Source organism: Manis javanica, chromosome 2 (assembly GCF_040802235.1).
Source record: "Manis javanica isolate MJ-LG chromosome 2, MJ_LKY, whole genome shotgun sequence".
Taxonomy (NCBI): domain Eukaryota; kingdom Metazoa; phylum Chordata; class Mammalia; order Pholidota; family Manidae; genus Manis; species Manis javanica.
Window position 1 is genome coordinate 31,785,977 of NC_133157.1, and position 15,820 is coordinate 31,801,796.

The 15,820-nt window shown below is 49.6% G+C and overlaps 1 protein-coding gene across 1 annotated transcript in view; it reads left to right on the forward strand.

Annotated features, from left to right (window-relative positions):
* The window catches only part of GABBR2 (gamma-aminobutyric acid type B receptor subunit 2), a 328,260-nt gene that overhangs the window by 258,827 nt on the left and 53,613 nt on the right, over positions 1-15,820 (forward strand). Inside the window, exon 12 of the mRNA XM_073227151.1 lies at positions 6,866-6,973. Within this exon, the coding sequence (XP_073083252.1) occupies positions 6,866-6,973 (108 nt within the window). The remainder of the gene's footprint in view (positions 1-6,865; positions 6,974-15,820) is intronic.

Genomic DNA, 15,820 nt, shown 5'->3' on the forward strand with positions numbered 1-15,820 from the left:
GTAAGAGATATGGAAGCACCAGAAACCTTGTCCCATGAAGCTCAGTAGGGGAGCAAAGGGGCCCCTGGACTCGCAGGAAGCAGGGCAGCCCTATCATAGGAGGTGGGGCTGGAGTCTGGGTCCTGAAGCCTGCTCTGAGCCATGCACCCTGCTCCTAAGAGGTGTACGAGTGAGCTCAGGAGGGGCAGCTACTGGGAAGCGATAGGGTCATGGAGCCCAAGCACTGGATCAGGAGCATGTCGCCCTCTCATAACCCTCCCAGGGATGATAAGATTTCTAATTCTAACTCAAAAGGCAAAGGTTACCTGGAAACATCCAACTGGCCTACAGGAAATTCAATTCTAGTAGAAATGAGTGATGTTTTCAGTAAAAAAGCCCATAAATGTCTGCTTTTTTTCTCATTGGGGATTTCTTTTTGAAGCAGTTGAGAGATAACTTGATGGAATAATGTGATTTAGGGGCTGTTTCAACATGTGATCCCATGCTTCTGTGGCTGGCCATGGTAAGATGCCTTGTGATTTCAGAAGGTGGCTGCAAGGCTGGGCCAAGGGATACCTGAAGGGTTTGATGGTGGCCTTGCCTGGCAGGTTCAGACCAGCTGAGGGAGGTGGCCACAGGGCCTGGTGCTGACAGTTTGGGCCAACTGGACTCTTGGACAGGCTGCAGTCTAACTTCCCGGCCGGGGGCCCACCAGGCTCCATGGTGACAGGAGGTCCAGAGCATGGCAGCCCCAGGCAGCTGCCAGAACGGCCCTGCAGGAGAGTCTTTGCATCCATTTTCCTGCCAGTCCCCAAAATAGCAATGAAAACCATTCCCTCTGCCAGGCCAGCCTTCCCACAGTCAGTTGAACAAGCAGCTGAAGAAAACTGTTCTGGGCATAGATTTTCTTTCCATTTGGAGATGTGCTCTAATGGGTTTTCCTTTTTCATCCTTGAGACTGAGATGAACATTGTCTGCCTCAGGTTCCTTTCCTGCCCCTCCATGGATGTCTGTTCAAAGCAGTGTACAGAGAGAGGAAAGAGGACTTTAGGGCTTAAGGGGGGAAAAGGAAAGACATCAGAAGAGTAAATATGAGTAAGACTTTGGGAGAAAAAGTGAAGCAGCTGTTTGTTAGTACTGATGAATCAGTAGATACTTGTATTGGAAGTGACATATTGGAAACAATCATTAGAGCCCTCTAGAACCTTCTAGCTTATTTGGCATCATACACACTTACATTATCCTGACAGGGGGCCCACCAAGGTCTCCTTAAATGTGTGGAATTCAGGGATCTCACTACCTCGTAATAAGCATAATTTATTTGGGTAGAAGGCATCACTGAGGCAGTGAACTTAGCCTTTTTTGCTTTTAAATTCTTTAGTTCCCTCTGTGGTCTTCCTTTCGTGTACTTGCTCAGGCTTGATTTGCATATTTCAGGTGACAAAGAGCCTTCTAAGCTGGCCCAGCCAGCCTGATCACCCTCTCAGTGCTGGCTATAGAGATTTAAAGGTGAGCAATAAAGGTCTTGCCTCCCAGTAGCACCATCTCATGGGAGAGGCAGACAGGTGATCAGGTAGCACAGCAGCAGTGTGCATGAAGGCATAAGGAAGAGGCAGCTGAGACCTCCCTGCAAGGCCTGGGAGGGCTTCTCAGAGGAGGTGACCCAAACTCAGAGGAGGAGTTTGGGTTTTGAGGACAAATGAGAATTTATGAAGGAGATTAGAGGAAGGCATGGCATTCTGCATTGAAGCAATAACTGGTGCCAGGCCTGGCAGCGTGAGCCACTTGATGTGTGAGTAATGTTTAAGCAGCATTCAGTTGCTTGTATGCCAGTACCACATGAGGAGTGGCAGAGAGGTGTGAGGGGGGAACACCCTACTGAGAATCAGGAGTATAACCTGAGGGCTCAGAGGGGCAACCAAGGGTTTAAATGGGAGACCTGCTTACATTTGCGTTGGGTGGGTGAGCAGGAGGTAAGGGTAAAGGCAGGAGGACCAGCTGGAGGTAAGGAACACAAGAACAACAGTCAGATGTGGATTAAGAACCTCAGCACTTTACACACCTCTAGTCTTTGCAACCACTGTGAAGTCAGAGGCATCATTGTGATCTCCACTTCATAGATGAGGAAATCGAGGCTCTAAGAGATTGTGTGGCCTGCCCAGGTTCACGGAGTGGTAGGTAACAAAGCCAGGACTTGAACCCATGGCAATCTGAGTGCAGAGCCCCTGCTCATAATGACTAATCTCGGTGGCACCGTGGGCACAGAGAGGAGGGCTGCACTAACATAGGATATGGGAGTGAGAGGGTCGTTAGGCACAGCCCTGCCAGGAAACAGAGCCCACCCAGCTAGTTCAAGTGAGAAGGCTCTAGTGCCGGACTACCTATAGTCATGCAGGTGGGGTTAAACAAGCCAACTCGGGTGTAGAGCATCTAGCAATGGCAGGAAGCCCTCACCTCTCCTAGGCCTGAAAGCATAGAGACAGGAGGCTTTCCCTGAGCACAGAAAGAACCTGAGCCATGGGAAGTGACACAGCTATGGCCAGACACACAGTAGCAGGGAGCACATACCCTACTTCTCTCCTGGCTCCCTCTAATCTCCTTGTGGCACCTTCCGGATCCAGCCGAGGCCAGAGGGCAAGGGAGCCCAGGAGGTACAGGCATGGGGCCCCACCTCTCGGTGCACAGGGAAGGGCAGAGACCAGGTCTGAGAGATGGTGGGGGAAGAAAGAAAGGGCTAGGGATTGAATGGGAAGGTAAAGGTGGGGGGGATTCTCTGGGGACTTCCAGGGCGTTAACTTGGGTGACAGGTGGACAGTGACAGCACTCCTTAGGTCAGTAGGAAAAGAAGCTGTTCAGGGGAAGAGCTGATGGGCTCAGCCTGGCTGTAGAGTGTGAAGGTTTTATGGGACGCCTATGTGTCACCTAGGTCTCTGGTCCCAGTAGCATATTCAAGTCTGGAGTTCAGAAGGGAGATACAAACTGGGAAGATATGGGAATTGTCAACACAAAGAAAATGGTTAAAGCCTGAGAGGGAGGGTGATAACCCAGGAGAACCTTAGAGGCAGAGAGGCTCCAGGACTGAGCCCTAGGATCCACTTGCATCTTTAAATTATGGTAGAGGAGTGAAGAGAGAAATAACACATCGCTTCGGCAGAGGCCTGGCCCAGTGATGACCCCAGGCCACGCCAGCCTGGGGTGGGGGCAGCTGGCTGATGGGGTTCCACTGTTGTGCTTTGGGGATCTTTCCTCTACTGCTATCTCATCATCATCTGAAAAGCTGTCTCCAGGTGGGATGGGAACATCAGTACGTGAGATGACCCACTGGGCTCATCTTGTGGAAGAATATAGTCCAGCTTTTATTTATTTTTTTAACTGTAGAAAACAATGAAGGAAAATAAGCTTTACTAAGATTTAATACTTGGACTGACCTGGGGGCCCTGGCCCATTTGGGGGTGTGCTGTACTCTTATGCCGCATGGTGTGGTCAGTCTGTTACGCCAGACGTGACGGGGCATTGTCTTGAGGGTCCCCAAGACAGCCCCCCTTCTGTGGTTCACAGGGAGGACTCAGCATAGAGTCGTATGCACAGCAGTGATTTGTCACAGAGAAAGAAGACAGAGCGAAATCAGCAAAAGGGAAAGGCAGGTGCAAGCTTCCAAAGCCTCTCCCAGTGGACTCACACAGGATGCGCTCGACTCCCCAGCAACAAACTGTGACATGTCTAAAAGGCTGTCTACAAGGGAAGCTCACTGGAGACTCAGTGTCCCAGGTTTTTATTGAGGGCCTGTCACCTAGGTACCCTCTGCTGAGCACATAACAAATTTCCAGACTGAGAAGGAAAGCAAGTGTGCGGCATAAACTGCACCGTTTGAGCAAACGGCTCCGAGACAGAGAGTCACTTTTATTGTTGATGGAATGGTGGGAACCTCCCCAAATTCAAGTTCCCAGACACCAGCTTAAAGGCCAACCCCACCAACAGGCCTTTCTAAGGATACAGAGTCTCAGGCCTGCTCTGTTCACTCTTTTCTGCCCAGGCAGCCTCAGCCGTTCTTTGCTTTCAGTTTCTGACAACATAGTTGCCCGGATGCCAGGTTAAATTTATATTAATCAAGTTTCAACTAACTTGACTAATTGATATTATTGAGTCATAATGAATTTAGCCGTACAAAATAGGCAAGTGGTCTGAAAATGATACTTCAAAGAAAACAGAAGTCAAACTATAGACAAGAATGCTACACACATTGGAGTGACACTTCTACCCAAAATGAGAGCCCTTTGTCTGCTGCATTATGAGTTAAAAATAATATGTGTCATCTCTTACTGTCCCTTTTTAAATTAAATTTCCATGTTCTGTACATGCTCACATTTACAGTTATTTTTCTGATAGGAGAACATGGTCAGAAATGCTCAGAAGCATTTCTTAACAGTTGCGTCAACCCATTAGCTTTAAAGTACGCTGCGATCGCCCAGGAGAGTGTCTCAGGCTGGCCAGCTCCTCCCCCCGCTGCATCCTGTCCCTTTGATGGCTGACTCCTGGGTGTGGATCGACCTGACTTGGGTTAAGGAGAATATCTGAGGGGGAGGCACATGAAGCAGGGGGGAGGGGGCTGGGCTGGGACAAGGCGTGGGGTCCCCTGGCTCAGCGCTGGAGCTGTGTGGCGTGGTTGAGAGGAATACCTTAAACGCTCTAAGTTTCTGTTTCTTCATCTGCGAAGTGGCTCTCCCAGTCAACTGATGGCTCCCAAAAATCACCTTTGTTTTTGTTGTTTCATTTGTTTGTTTTTTATCATTTATATACCTAGCCTGTGGCCTGATAATACTTACTGAATGAACAGATGAATGATCTGATAATAATATGATATGCTATGAAGTGACTGTAAGGTCCTGGGCAACTCTGACAGCCTAGGAATGTGTGGTCTGGTCACTGAATGAGCTCAGGTCTCCAGTCTCAAGAATCGGCTCCTCACCGCCACCCCCCAGCCCCCACCTTTCTGTTCTGTTTACTTTTCTTGCATCCTTGTATTATAATATGGGTAATAATGTGGCCCTCCTACGCCCTCTCTAAAGTACTGTGATTCATTCCTGCTTGTCTGATTTCTTCTTATTTTTGAAATTTATGAGAAAAAGAGAAGGTTAAGTCCCCACCTGTACCATTGTCACCACGCTCACCTCACACGCCTGTGTTTCTGAACAGGCGCTGGGATGCTGTCATCCTCCCTTAGGGGGCTGGCCCTGCCATCTATCCATCCAGTTCCTATTTTTACAAATAAAATGGAAAGGGGAAATGTTTTGTCTCTGAAAAGCTGGAGAGCCAGGTTGTTAGGAAGGCCTAGTGCAGGCACTCAGCCGGGAGCATTTCTGGGAACTTCCTACACCTGCTGACAGCAGCGCTGGGCTGGAGGAGGCCTGGAGGCTGGGCAGCCCTGCCGTGTGCAGAGCCTCTGGCCACAAAGGGCCTGACCCGTCTGCTCCAGCCTGGTTGTCTCTCTCGTCCTCCTTCCACATCCACCTTCCGGCTGTGTTCAGCTGAGGCAGGTGGGGACCTTTCAGCAGGAACTTAGCTCAGCAGAGCTGAGGGAGAGCAGAGGAAAGAAAGACCAAAGCCTAGAACTGGGCCTCACAGAGCACGCAGCTTCTCTGTCTCTAGCAAATGGAAGGCCCCAGAACTTGTGGCGCATGGCCCAGGGCTGAGCTCTGGCGTGGGGCCCAGCCTGGAGCTAGGTGAGTCTCCTGGGTGCGGGAGGAAGTCCAGGCAGGCTGGTGAGGGGGAAATCTGGAGAGACTGCGGTCTGGCCGTGATGGCAGTGCAGATGGGAAGTGAGCATCCAGGAGGCTCCCAAGACCTGACAGGGGACTGTGGGCCACCCCAGGCTGCAGGGATCCAGGCTGTGTGCTCCTATCAGGGCTGGAAGTTCCCATCAGCCACCAGGGCTGAGGATTTAGTCCTGGGGAACAGGTGAGAACCAGATAGGGCCATAGTCCTGAGCCAAGCAGACACCCAAAATCCAAGAGTAGGCTCAGCAGCCAGGCTGGCCTGGAGCTGACTGAACTCCTGAGGTCACGCAGTACAGTAAGAGCCAACCGGCCTGACCACGTTGGGGAGGGGTTGGGAGGCAGGACCCAGGCAGCATCTGCTCCTCTTTCTCCATAGGCCCAAGGAGACAGACCCGGGTAGGAATGGGGAGGCCATAGCTCTTCTCCTCTGATCTCTCCCCCTGAGTAGCCCCTCATGATGGCTGAGAGCTGGTCTGCATGCCTCCACCACCAGGTGCCCCTCATGCCAGCTCTGGTTGAGTCTCACCCTGCTGTGCCAGAGGAGCAGGTTTGCTGAGCCCTAAGACTCATTCTCCTACAGTCTCAGCCCCTGTGCTCAGTGCCCTCCCCTACCCTCTGCCCACAGCTCAGGAGCTGGGAGTCCCATAGAGGAGGCTTCTGGGGCCACCCGGTCTCCTATAGGCTCAGGTGAGGAGATAGAGAAGTGAGCAACTATGTGTACCTCTGCAGGTCTGTTTCCCACATAGAAGACTCTTGAGGAAGGGAGGGAGAGAGAGAAGGCCAGAGGGCTGGTCTGTCACCCCTCGGTGGTCCCTTGGTGGCCCTCGGTGCCTCTCTCTGTGACTGGCTCCTCTTGGGCTGTGGCCCATCCAAAGCAGGATTTGAATCTCACATGCCTCCAGGCCCAGGGCCCTGGGTCTGGCAGGTGGCCGGGAGAAGTGAACGTGTATCCAAGTGAGATGCGACTGAAGGCCCGTGGGTGCTCTAAAGCTCAGGTGTAAGTAGCGCATCTGTTTCCATCATCGAGCGTCCTGCTGTTGGGATGCTGTCATAAAGGACAAGGCCGGTCCACCTAGGAGATGTTAACGCCTCTGTCTTCTCATGGCCTCTAGGTCAGGACCTGGATCCTCACTGTGGGCTACACAACTGCCTTTGGGGCAATGTTTGCAAAGACGTGGAGGGTCCACGCCATCTTCAAAAATGTGAAAATGAAGAAGAAGGTAATCACCCCTTATATTTTCTTGTGCAATGTTCATATAGCATTATTTAGCAAGTATCTATTAGGCACCTACTGCGTGCCAGGCACTGGACAGGGTGCAGGAGGAGGCTGCAGGGGAGGGCAGGAGCCACGGTTAGGAGCCTGAACTTTGGCTTATGGGCCATGCAGTGCCCTTGGAAGAGGGGAGTGCAGCAGGGCACAGACCTGACTTAATGCTTCCATTTTCAAAGAGGCGCTTAGGGGACAGGAGTCCTGCCTTCATGTGGGTGGAAAGCATTGCCACCCATGGGAGTGGGTGTAACCAGCATGTTGACTGAGCTCTTAGGATGGCTCTTAGGATGCAGCCAAAGAGAAACTTTCTCCACCACTGTCCTTTTTAACTCCTCTGGAGGTGCTCTTCTTCCCTTGCTCTTGGTTGAAAATTCAGGCAAGTCTAGTGACTTTGAAGGCCCTGTGGCCAGCCAACTATAATGTGCAGTCAGTCACAATTTCCAAGCCCTCAGCCTGCATTCAGGGCCCAGCATCTCCTCCCGCTCCAGCTCAGGCCTGCCGCAGGCCAGCCACCTGGCCAGGGAGACGGGGCACCAGGGGGCAGCCTTTCTCTCTTGCCAGCCTGAGCTTTTTCCCCATCAGGGTTTCCAAGCCCTTCAGAGTTGGCGCTTGGAGTGGTGGAATGGCCGGGAAGACCTAACTTGCCAGGAGTTGGTGCTGGGCTTGCTAGTCCTGGCAGAGACTAAGAGAGTCTGAACCCTTTAGACTCTCATGGGGTATTTTTGTGGGTTTTTCAAAGCCATCCATTACTGGGACTTTCTCTCCTGCAATCCCTTGACCTGAAGCTGGCCATGTGGGGACTCTTCCTAGGCATGGGCTGTGCCCCTACTGCCGGACTCACCTCACTCCTCCAGCTTGTCTTGGACAGGGCCGCCTCCCTCGCCTTCAGCCCATAGCTGCAGCCCAGGGAGCACCCGCGGGCCCTTCGCTCTTACAGACTCGGGCGCTTTGGTGTGGATCCCCTTCAGCAGCTGCCCCTCTGCGGTTCTGCCCCCCCAAGCAGCTGGCCCACCGGCATCCTCCTATAGGTTTCACAGGGAGGCATCGATTCTCTGGGGCCCACAGGCTGCGGGGAGCCCTATCAGTCAAGCTATTTGAGTTTTCTCCTTCAAGTCTCCCTCTTGGTTTGAGGTCAGGGAAGAAGCCTGGCCCTTCCTCTCACCCCATTCCTATAGTTGTCGTGATGCTATAAGATTTCCAAAACTCTTCTTGATTCAACCCCATACCCACTACACACACTCAACTTGTTAAACCCTGATGTGGGTCTGACCTGTTTACATACGTCTCCTCTGCACACCTTGCATGGAGAGCTCATCCCACTTTGGAATACAGTGCCTGTTGTTCAGATTCTTCATCCCAAACTTGTGTTTGCCATCTGGTAGCCTGCGTCATGAGCCCAGACAGCAAGCCAGTGGGCACAGCAGGAGAGCGGAGCTTGTGCTGATCCTCCCTGCTTCGCCGCTGACCGGTCTCCTGGCAGCTCTCTTCATCCTTCAGGGCCTCTGTGTCCTTATCTGTCAAATGGGGACATACTGAAACGGTGTTGTCTCCTGAGCTGTAGTTTGCCTGGTGCCCAGTGGTACCACTCGCCACCTGCCTCTTCACTGCTGGGGCTGCTTTGGGAGCTGCCCTCCACATGATGGGATCTTTCCTCCTTTCTTGCCCCCACCCCATACTGGGACCAGCTCAGGAAAGCCGTGGGCTGCATTTAGAGGGAGGAAAGAGCCCAGCTCTGTCACCCACTGCCTGTGCTCACCTGGAGGGCCCCCACCTAGCTGGGCCTCCGCAGCATTTGTGACAACTTCCTTCTGTCTATAGTATGAGAAACCTAGCCACCTGGTCCTTCCCAGCCCTGGCTGCACATTACAGTCAAATGGGAGCTTTTGAAAACTGCAAGAAGTAACCCAGCCCAGGCCTGTTGAAATCACATTTCTGGGGCTGTAGCTGAGCATCGGGAGCCTTTAGAGTTCCCCTGGAGGTCTACGTCGGGGCTGCTCAGAGTGCGGGCTGGATCATTGTCATCGCCTGAGAGCTTGTGTGACATGCATTCTCAGGCCCCACCAGGCCCTGAGAATCAGGAACCTGTGGTGAGCCCAGGAGTGTGTGTTTTCACCAGCCCTCCTGGTGATGCTGAGGCAAGCCAAAGTTGGAGAGGCACCAAGACACTGAGTGACTTCGGGGGCCTCTCCTGCTCTGTGGCTCTGGTTTAAGATACTCTGCCATTTATGACAACTCCATCCTGGTTCTGAAGAACGGGTGTTAATTCCTTTGTGTCAATATGTGATTCATCCACATTTTATCTGTAATAAAGAACTGGCCTGCATTTCCCATCACTCATGTGATCACTGAACAAGAACACGCCAGTTGTCTGGCAGCAATTGACAAAACATGTCAGGGAAGACTTCAGGAGCTCAGTTTTCTGAACGCTGTGCGCATAGGAGGCGGAGCTGGGATGCAGCCGCTCCCCACTGCACTGCCTGAGCCCGGGGGCTCCCTCCATCCCTGGGGATCTGAGCCCACCGAAGCCGAGAGCCCAGGCCAGTGGTGGGCCTGCGCTGAGGGAAGGGGCTTATCTGAGAGACTGCCAAAGGCTTTGGGTACAAGGACTGGTCATCAGTTTAGTCTGTTGTGAAAATGATTATGGCCAGATGAACACATCATTCAGTGTGAGAAACTTTTTGCTGTAGGCTTTCTAGCTATTCCAGGAACAGGTTTGCAGAGCTGCAGCTGAGTATCATTTATCAATAAATTAGAGGAGGCTAAAGCTGTAGAAATGTATACTTTCCAGAGATCAAAACCACAAGGCTGGAAACCAGATTGTTTTGAAAGGGCTATGCAGTTGCAGGTCAAAACTGGGATCGAATTCTCCATGATGCCAACCTTTTATACAGCCAAGGTTGACTTTTATTGTTTTTTTTTTTATTTTTTAAGTTTAGACCTTTTTTAAGTGGGCCTCTTAATTTTTTTTTTAGTGGCCCAATGCTGGATTTACATAAATTTGTAAATGCAGTCACATACTTTATTCATATAATCTTTTATCTTTTTTTTCTTCCCCTGGCTCCCCCTTCCTCCCCCCTCCATCCTCCATGGCATGTCCCCCCCAAAGACACATACACAAACTTTACCCCATGTGGCCACACCTTTAAAGACATTAAAGGAAAAGAAGCCTATTCAGGACATACTGACAAGTGGTAACTTGATGCTTCCCTATCTGGTACTTTTAGAACATGTTACTGTTTTTTGTAAATCCCAATCATAAGATCTTGAATTGAGAAGCCTCTTACTAGGACCATATTACAGCATGGAGGTAAGAACAGTAACTCAGAGATGAAATCTTCTGTTCTGGGAGCAGATTTTCTTTCAGAACAAAGAAAATTCACTACAAATATGACTTGCTGTCATTGCAGACAGTAACATGGGGCCATCCCTTCAGATCTTCATTTGAGCTCAGCTTTGGGAAAATGCCAAGAGGGGGTTTACAGGAGCTTCACTGAAGCATCAGTCATCTGAGTGGTGGCAGGAGGCCAGAGCTGCTGCATTGCACAACTCCAGGGGGCACCACTCACTCCTGTGTTCCCCTTGGAATGGTGTCTGTGGTACAAGCAAGGAGTTGGTCCTAGCAGGCAGCCAGTCTGAATCAGTCAAAATACCTGAACTTTTTTAAAAAATAAAGAAATGCCCTTTTCTATAAAGTAGGAGGCAACCAACATTTTCTGTAAAGAGCCAGATAGTAAATATGTTAGGGTTTTCAAACCATACAATCCCTGTCACAACCACTCAACTTGGGAGTTACAGAATGAAAGTAGTCATAGACAAAAACATAAATAAATGATTATGGCTATGTTCCAATAAAACTTTATTTACAAAAACAAGCAGTGGGCCAAATCCTCGGTTTGCTGATCCCTGCCCTAAACAACAATGGGAAGTAGCTGACAGCTGTTGAACAGTTACTGTAACCCAGGCTTTGGTAACTTAATGCAGCTTGTGTGGTTATCATCCTACCATGAGTCCATCTGTGTGATGATTAATCCTGTGTCTGGTAGAGCTGAGATACGATATCACACTTTGCCCCTAGATGTCACTGTCCTGCATGTAAATACAGAATCACTGATAGTCAAAACCCAAGCAATGGTAGCCAAAGAGCTACCATTTGTTGAGCATCTTCTCTGTGCTAGACCTTACATATAGGTGCTTCCCATACATCACTCATTCTGTTCTTACACCAACTATACAATTTAGGGCTTACTGGCCCCACTTTATGGAGGAGGTTAAGCCTAACAAAGTTACACAGTTTGTCCAAGATCACATTTGAGAAGAGCTGGGATTAGAAAGAGGTCTTCTAAGTTCAAAACCTTCTTTCCTTTGCACTATACTTAATGGTAATACATGAGCCTCCCCGCTCCCTGCCTCCCCCTGCTCCTTGTCATTTTACAAATGAAAAATGCAGAAGGAAAGGCAAAGTGATTTGCCCAGGATCACACAGGGAGCAAGAAGTGGAGCCAAGATGCAATCCAGGTCCACATGACCCCAGAGACTGTCTTTTCACTGCCCCATGTTATCTCAAACTTCATACTTAAGCCTTAAAATTGGAAGGACTTGACTTTATCACATTTACCAGAGGGAAATTCTGGTGCTCATCTCTTAGGCCAGCTGGGCCACATGGGTACCCTCCCCATTCAGGCAGCAGCAGAAGAGATGTTTCATCTGCTCGTCTCCTTCAATGTGCAACTTCTTGTCCAGTGTAGACATGCAGTCCTAACAGACCGAGGTTTTGTGCGTCAGGGCGTAAGCTGTTCGATACTCCTGTACCTTGTGTGCTCAGGGAGAGACCAAGAGCAAGTGGCACTGTTGACCAAGCTCAAGGTCACTGACTCCTGGAAGTTAGACTATGAGAAGAGTAGTAGCCTTTGTCTCCCGGGAAAGCCAGAGGAGAGGAGATGAGATCTGAAGGTGCCGGCACTATTTGGTGGGGATGTTCGGGGATGGGAGGAAGACTGAGAGACTGAGGCTGGCGACTCTGCCTGCCCAGTGGTTGTGGCGTTGGTGTCCTCCTGTTCATTCCTGTAGTCCCTGCCATGAATCAGGCTTCCTCCCTGCTCTCCAGCCCCTAGCTGCCACCTACCACAGGCTCCACTTTGATGCTACAGAGAGCTCCCCATCCCTGTGCTGAAAGATGCTTAAGCATCCAGCAGTGCCATTACCATCACTCAGGCCCTCCCCGCTGCAGGCAGCCCCACCTCCAAACACCCCTAATCCATCCCACCCACATCCCGTTGCACAAAGCCTGTCACAGAAGGAATAGGATGTCCAGACAAATGAAGCAGCACCTACAAAAGCATGCGAGAGAATCATAATTCACCAGAGACTAGGGAGTGGCTAAGCATCAACAAAGTGTGTTTGGGGAGTGGTCGGGCCAAGCTCAGGAAAGGCTTTGAATGCCAAGCAAAGGAGCTTGGTTGGGTTTATCCTGTGGGTGATGGAGAATCACAGGAGAATCCTGAGTCGGGGGTGGCATGATGCCGTCCCTCCCCTGACCTGGCCCCTCAGCTCTTCCAGCTGCTTCCTCTGCCTGACATTCCCTCCTCCCCAACCGTCACCACCAGCAATCCCTCTGTGGAGGCTTTCCTCTCTTCCCCGCCCCCTCCTGTAATTATCTATGATACGTCAGTCTTACCTCCCTACTCCTGTGGGCCCCTGGGGGGCAGCCCGGGGTCTGTCCGTCTCAGAGTCTGTAGTCCCCAACAAGGGCCTGGCATGGAGTGTGTGCTCAAGGCATGTTTCCTTAAGTCCTCGCTCATCAACCAGTGCTCACAACCTAGAGGGAGGAGAGACACAAATCAAACTATGGCATGTGTAGTGTGAAGGCGCAGCTATCATAGGGACTTCAAAGGGGATGGATATGGCCATAAACTCCAAAGAAATGTCCTCTGACCTGGTAGCAAGAACAGGGGGAAGAAGATGTGTGCCCTGAAGGATTTGGGAGCTGCCGGGTGGGGGTGGGGGAGTGACCTTGAACTTACTCAACAGAGCCACTTTCCTCTGGGCTCTTCCCGAGAGCTCACTCTTCCATGTTCCCCACATGTGCCCCTGTGAAGGTCTGAGAGCCAGCCCGGCACAAGGTGCCGGGGCACAGCGGGGAGCGTGGCTGGTCCCTGCACGCATTCTGACAGGAACAGCTGCAGCATGTGCCCCTTGCGGGGCATGCCTGGATTCACAGAGAAGCTGCTGCGGCTCAGTCTTGAAATCAGGGTAGGATGGTGCTAGCAGGAAGGTGGGGGAAGACCTTTCAGAGGTCAGGCACAGGGTGGGCAAATGCCTGGGGGACGTCAAACAGCCCCAGGTGATCATCAAGAACAGCCCCTTCCAGGCTGTCCTCCATCCTAAGCTCCTCAAGCATGTTACCTCAAGGCTAGCAGAAGAGTGGTACAGATACACAATGGAATATAAATGGTGGGAATGGCTAGCAGAGTTACCTGGTTCCCCACAGAGCAAGAGTAAAACCACCATCAGTGGTTGACTGGACACTTCTGGAAAATCTCAAAGAGGGGGCTTTGCTAGAGCCCAGCTCCAGGTAATGCAGTTTGGGTGGATTTGCTCTCTTTGGCAGTAACCAGGCAATACTTTCTTCTTGTGCTTGTCACAGTTCAGCCATAGAGAGACCTCTTGGGTTTCTAATTCTCCTTTAAACATGACTTTAGTCATTGAAAGCTAGACTTGGTGATGTTTCTTAAGCTTCTACCTCAGTTCATTTTCTATAGTCTCTTGCGGAATTACTTCATGACATTCATTTTTGTTTTCTTGGGATCTTAGCACTTTTTTTTTTTGGTATCATTAATCTATAATTACATGAGTGACATTATATTTACTAGACTCTCCCCATCACCAAGTCCCCCCCATATACCCCATTACAGTCACTGTCCATCAGCATAGTAAGATGCTGTAGAATCACTACTTGTCTTCTCTGTGTTGCACAGCCCTCCCCATGCCCCCACCTCCTACATTAGGTCTGCTAATCGTAATGCCACTTTTCCCCCCTTGTCCCACCCTTCCCACCCACCCTCCCCAGTTCCTTTCCCTTTGGTAACTGTTAGTCCATTCTTGGGTTCTGTGAATCTGCTGCTGTTTTGTTCCTTCAGTTTTTTCTTTGTTCTTATACTATACATATGAGTGAAATCATTTGATATTTGTCTTTTTCCACCTGCCTTATTTTTTTTTTACTTTCTTTTTTTTAATTTTATTTTGGTATCATTAATCTACAATACAGAAAGAACATTATGTTTACTAGGTTCCCCCCTTCACCAAGTCCCCCCCATATACTCCTTCACAGTCACTGTCCATCTGCGTACTAAGATGCTGTAAAATCACTACTTGTCTTCTCTGTGTTCACAGCCCTCCCCGTGCCCCCCACGCACTATACATGCTAATCATAATGTCCTCTTTCTTTTTCCCCGCCCTTATCCCTCCCTTCCCACCCATCATCCCCAGTCCCTTTCCCTTTGGTAACTATTAGTCCATTCTTGGGTTCTGTGATTCTGCTGCTTTTTTGTTCCTTCAGTTTTCCTTTGTTCTTATATTCCACATATGAGTGAAATCATTTGGTACTTGTCCTTCTCTACTTGGCTTATTTCACTGAGCATAATACCCTCTAGCTCCATCCATGTTGTTGCAAATGGTAGGATCTGTTTTTTTCTTACGGCTGCGTAATATTCCATTGTGTATATGTACCACATCTTCTTTATCCATTCATCTACTGATGGACATTTAGGTTGCTTCCATATCTTGGCTATTGTAAACAGTGCAGCAATAAACATAAGGGTGCATCTGTCTTTTTCAAACTGGAGTGCTGCATTCTTAGGGTAAATTCCTAGAAGTGGAATTCCTGGGTCAAATGGTATTTCTATTTTGAGCATTCTGAGGAACCTCCATACTGCTTTCCACAATTCCACCTGCCTTATTTCACTGAGCATAATACCCTCTAGCTCCATCCATGTTGTTGCAAATGGTAGGATTTGTTTTCTTCTTATGGCTGAATAATACTCCATTGTGTATATGCACCACATCTTTATACATTCATCTACTGATGGACACTTAGGTTGCTTCCATTTCTTGGCTATTGTAAATAGGCTGTGATAAACACAGGGGTGCATATGTCTTTTTCAAACTGGGCTCCTGCTTTCTTAGGGTAAATTCCTAGAAGTGGAATTCCTGGGTCAAATGGTATTTCTATTTTTTGTTTTTTTAGGAACCTCCATACTGTTTTCCATAATGGTTGAACTAATTTACATTCCCACCAGCAGTGTAGGAGGGTTCCGCTTTCTCCACAACCTCGCCAACATTTGTTGTTGTTTGTCTTTTGGATGGTGGCCATCCTTACTGGTGTGAGGTGATATCTCACTGTGGTTTTAATTTGCATTTCTCTGATGATTAGGACATTAGTTTTTATTGGGGGGATGGGAGGGCAGGAGATCAGAGGAATATAAACATGCAATGAGTGAAATATAGGTTGACTCTGGCACTGACAGTATTTATCCTTGGGCCAATCCCTATCAAACAGACATAAAGTGGGATGGAATTTCATAGTGTAATAAAGATATCCCAGGCTGCAAAGAGGGATGGAAGTCATGTTTTTCCTTTTTATATTCCTTCATCTCAATTCAATCCATCAAACTTTTAAGTACCTACTGCATGCCGGGCCCTGCTAGGCACGGAGGATACACAAATAAATAAAGTAGGCTTCCCTTCTGTCAGGGGCTCCTCAGTTTATGGAGGAGGGAAGGCCTGTGTAAAACTTAATACA